We start from the raw sequence: 4,589 nt of genomic DNA, 5'->3' as shown, positions 1-4,589 counted from the left end.
TGTTGCTGTCTATGCGAGGGTCAAAATATCTTAATTTGTGTTCCGAAGATGAACGAAGGTCTTAAGGGTTTGGAATGACATGAGGGTGAGAAATTAATGACAGAATTGTCATTTTTGGGTGAACTATTCCTTTAATTCCATTCATGGGTACACATTATTCCAAAAGATAAAAACATACAAACCCGTTTCTGAAGAAGATCCATGGTATAATTTTGCAAGGCAAACTGAAGTCTGGCCCCTACACCTCTCAAATAGTATGATCTGTGCCCTGACACATGGGCAAGCCGTCTAAGAGAAAAGAGATACAAAGAAAAAATTAATAAAAATAAAGATTTAAATCAAATGAAAACATTAGAGAAAGAAAACATCTAACCTTTGTCTTATGATGTCAAGACTCTCTCCAATTTGCAGGTGGCCTTTTGGTTTGAAATCAAATTCTGTAGTGGACACATGACACTACAGTATATTACAATACATATTGTGCAACACATCAATGCATTTGCAAAACATTTTACCAGGCACTGCCATGATAAAGGTAGTTAACAACAAATATTAACATAAAATAACTAAACTACTCTGTTAAACACTGATCTCACTAGAGAACTGCTGTCAACTGCTGCAAGAAATCAGGTACGTCAAACCTCAATGTCAATACAAGTAATAATTGCTGCTACTAACCAAATTGTATTTTTGACCAAACAATTTAAGGAGAGGGATAATACAGTTTACGTCAAATAAATTTACCTCGTTTCTGACCAACCAATTCAACCACTCTTGCCTGGCTCTCATCTCCGATGGGCTATGAGAAAAGAAAAAATTACATTCCTGTAAAATAAGTAAAAACACACCTTTGCATGTGCATGTCTTTATATACTGTTGTTTGTTTTGGTGTATATCTGATAATTGGATTTGCTTATTTTAACATTTAATTATTTAATACCAGTTAAGAGGAATGAATTTCCATTTTTTTATCAGATATCTTACTTAAACTACTACATAAAATGTCCTTTTGAACTGAAGATAAGGCATTTCCCAGGGTTTTCCTCTTTTTTTTTTTTTATTATGAAAAGGTAAGTGGTGTCTTACCACACTTGGATGTGTTCTGTTGGGCAATTTTAGGGCACGGCAGTAATGTTGTTTCTCCAGCTCACCCTCTTGCACATACAACTGACTAAGTTTCTCTCTGATTGCTCTACCCTCTTCCCTAGCACTCGTGTACTCCTCAAGCTGTCAAGTACAAAACAGAGAAAGAAAAAGAGTATTCCAATGCATACCATGCACATGATAGCAAGCAGAAACATCACTAAAATATAGTAAATATAGTAAATATATTCACAGCTTTAAATTATTCTCAAGTATTTTTTTTATTCATTAAAAGGTCATATTCATTTACTCAAACTAAAGTCTAAAAATGTACAGAAATCAAAGAAAGCTGGCACTTACACTAGCCAAAGTAGATTTGTCATGTTCATCCTGAAAAAAAAAAAAGTGAAAAAATTGACTAAAAACGCATTTTATCCAGAAATAAATAAATACCCAGTTGACAAATAACATCAACAATAACTTTATTTCAACATCAAGAGATTTAAAGTTAAAGACTTGGAATATAGGCTAGTGCACTATTTACGTAGACTACTAACTGTGCTTTTGTCTATTTTGGAGTGGACACCCAGTCCTCATTTACTTCCATAATACAGAAAATAACAGCCAGAGTACACACCAGAAATTGACCTTCATCGACAATTTCTGGGCAAACTGTTCATTTAAAACATATGTATATGTATATGTATGAAGCAGAGTATTTTTAAGAACTGTAAATAATCACCACTTCTTGTATTTTCCCCTAAATAATTCACATTTTAGCTTAATTGGATTGTTCACCCAAAAAAAAGAAAAAAATTCTGACATTAATACTATGGAGGACAATAGCTATTGTCACCTGTTTGGTTATCAACATTCTTCAAAATATCTTCTTCTGTGCTTAAAATAAGAAAGAAATTCATACAGTCTAAGAGAAAATTATCTCTTTTTTTCTATATGTGTATTATCAATGCCACTGCTTTTAAATCATGAAAGAAACATTTTTTTTGACATATGTTTGTAAATCAGTATTTTTATGTCATGTATTGAAAACAGATTTTCTACCTTTATTGTTCAATTAATATATGATGTTTTTAATTAAGGGATTAGAGAAGGCAGACAAAAGTAATTGCTTCTAGATAATGTCAACAGTTTAAGAATATAAGGGGATGAACTTACGTTTTCAAATAGATTGCTGCCCAATGGACATTATGCTGTAAATGTAAGGGTTAGATTTTGACTGAGATGTTGTAAGCCAGTGGTTTCCAATCCTGGTCCTGGAGTACCCCCAACACTGCATGTTTTTTATCTCTCTCTCTCTTATCTGACACAAACAACGAGGTCCTGGAGTCTTTATCACTGACTACGTTTACATGGACATCAGTAATCTAATTATTTACCTTATTCTAAATAAGCTAATATTATGATTATGGTGTTTACATGAGTTGCTTTTAGAATGTTCCTTTCATGTTCCCGTTTTACATGTTATAGTACATAGTTCGATTAATGGCACACGTCATTACGTCCCCACGTGACGACATCTGACGTCCTCTCCGGAATTTCACGTATAAACATATAGTTCGTCTTCGTGATGATGCCATGTACAGTTTTCGATTAAAATCGGAGTTTTGTTGTCCATGTAAACGTACTCACTGAGTATTTTAATACGATTAAGACAATACTCGGATTAAGAATCTACCATGTAAACAGAGATTTTTGATTTCCTTAATCCGGCTAAAATCATAATCGAAGTAAACAGAAATCGAATTAAGACACGTGGAGTATTCCTATTTTAGTCGCATTACTGAAGTGCAGTATAGACATGTAAACACCTTAAATCACATTATTACCATCGTGTAGGACTTTTCGCCGCATTTTGCGACAGGATACACACAAGGCAGTGCTCAACCGTTTGACGGCAAATAAAAGAGCTTCAACACCCGCTGTCGTCTGTATGCACGTACAAATAATTAACTGCACTTGAAGCTTTCATAAAATTAAAAATTAAACACCCAAAACTGTACATGGCATCAAGACGAACTATATGTTTATACGTGAATTCCGGAGGAGACGTCAGATGGCGTCACGTAGGGACGTAATGACGTGTGCCATTAATCGAACTATGTACTATAACACGTAAAACGGGAAAGTGGAGGTATGGAGGCCAAGATGGCGGTGATGTAGGTGGTTGCGTAGTTTTTCTTCAGGGAAGTTGAAGGTGAAGTGGTAATAACCTGTTGCTTAAATTGGTGAGAACATAGAAAAAAACTAAGGAACTAAGTCTCCTGAGGATAGAGCAGCGAGGGAGAGACTTTGGCCTCTTGTGAAGAAGGCAAGGGAGGAGGGCAAAAAGGCAACCTTTCGCAATTCATTTGCTCTAATTGATGGATAAAAAATCTTCTATTCGAATACCGGCTAACTTGCTACCGGTAACTATTCACCGCTTCCAAAGGTTGGAAAAGTGAAAATGGACTAGCAATTTAAAATGTACTGAAACGTCTAAATTCATTATAACAAGGAGGTTATCATATATACTTTTTAATTATATATTGTTTTATTTATTTATTTTTTATATAATTTTTCCTTATTTATTAGGTCTTTTGTGTAGTTTGTTTCCTGTATACAATGATCATAAAATTATTTTTTACATTTGTAGCACATTTTTATTTAATTTAATTATCATTTAATTAATTACCTTTTTTCCTCTTTTTTCTCATTTGTTTATCACCTTGATGCCTTGTGTGCTTTACTGGTTATTATCCACCTCTCCCTTTATATCTAGAGTAAGTCTAGTAAAAGTTATCTTTTTGTCATTTTTGTTTATATTGTTCAGTTGCTCCTGTTATGGAGTACATGTTCAAATCCTTATCGTTTGTGACTTTGAATGTTAGAGGTTTGCGTGACAGTCTGAAAAGAAAAGCAATTTTTTTTTGTTTTGTAAAAGAAGTACAGCTGATTTTTTTTTTTTTCAAGAAACTCACTCAGGGGAGACAGATGCTAAGTTTTGAAGGACGCAATGGGGAAACTCAATTCATGGCAGCAACCACTCAGCTGGAACTGCTATTCTAGTTCATCGGTTTAAAGGGGCTATACTAGAAACTTTCTGTTCAGATGAAGGTAGATGGGTTATTGCTGTAATTAGACAAGATAATGCCACCTTTATAGCTTGTTGTATACATGGACACAATTCTCATGCTTCCAATAGGGTATTGTTTGCTCTCATAGTGGATACTTTTAGAAAGTTACTTAAGAAATATAATGATGCTTATTTTATAATTGGTGGAGACTTTAATGAATGTATGAACAATCTCTTGGCTAGACATCCCCCTAGACCTGATAGTAGATTAAAGGGGTCATATGATGTTGCTAAAAAGAACATTATTTTGTGTATTTGGTGTAATGAAATGTGTGTAAGCGGTTTAAGGTTCAAAAAACACATTATTTTCCACATACTGTACATTATTGTTTCTCCTCTATGCCCCGCCTTTCTGAAACGCGTCGATTTTTAC

At 34.1% G+C, this 4,589-nt stretch overlaps 1 protein-coding gene across 1 annotated transcript in view; it reads right to left on the bottom strand.

Annotated features, from left to right (window-relative positions):
* LOC107672413 (serine--tRNA ligase, mitochondrial-like) overlaps window positions 1–4,589 on the bottom strand; it is an 18,439-nt gene that overhangs the window by 4,900 nt on the left and 8,950 nt on the right. Inside the window, exons 3-7 of the mRNA XM_016465597.1 lie at window positions 1,444–1,473; window positions 1,087–1,227; window positions 745–799; window positions 374–437; window positions 183–288 (exon numbers count right to left, since the gene is read on the bottom strand). Of these exons, the coding sequence (XP_016321083.1) occupies window positions 183–288; window positions 374–437; window positions 745–799; window positions 1,087–1,227; window positions 1,444–1,473 (396 nt within the window). The remainder of the gene's footprint in view (window positions 1–182; window positions 289–373; window positions 438–744; window positions 800–1,086; window positions 1,228–1,443; window positions 1,474–4,589) is intronic.

The sequence above is a fragment of the Sinocyclocheilus anshuiensis genome, unplaced genomic scaffold, assembly GCF_001515605.1.
Source record: "Sinocyclocheilus anshuiensis isolate Anshui unplaced genomic scaffold, SAMN03320099.WGS_v1.1 scaffold144, whole genome shotgun sequence".
NCBI lineage: Eukaryota > Metazoa > Chordata > Actinopteri > Cypriniformes > Cyprinidae > Sinocyclocheilus > Sinocyclocheilus anshuiensis.
This window is presented reverse-complemented; position numbering and strand designations above follow the sequence as displayed.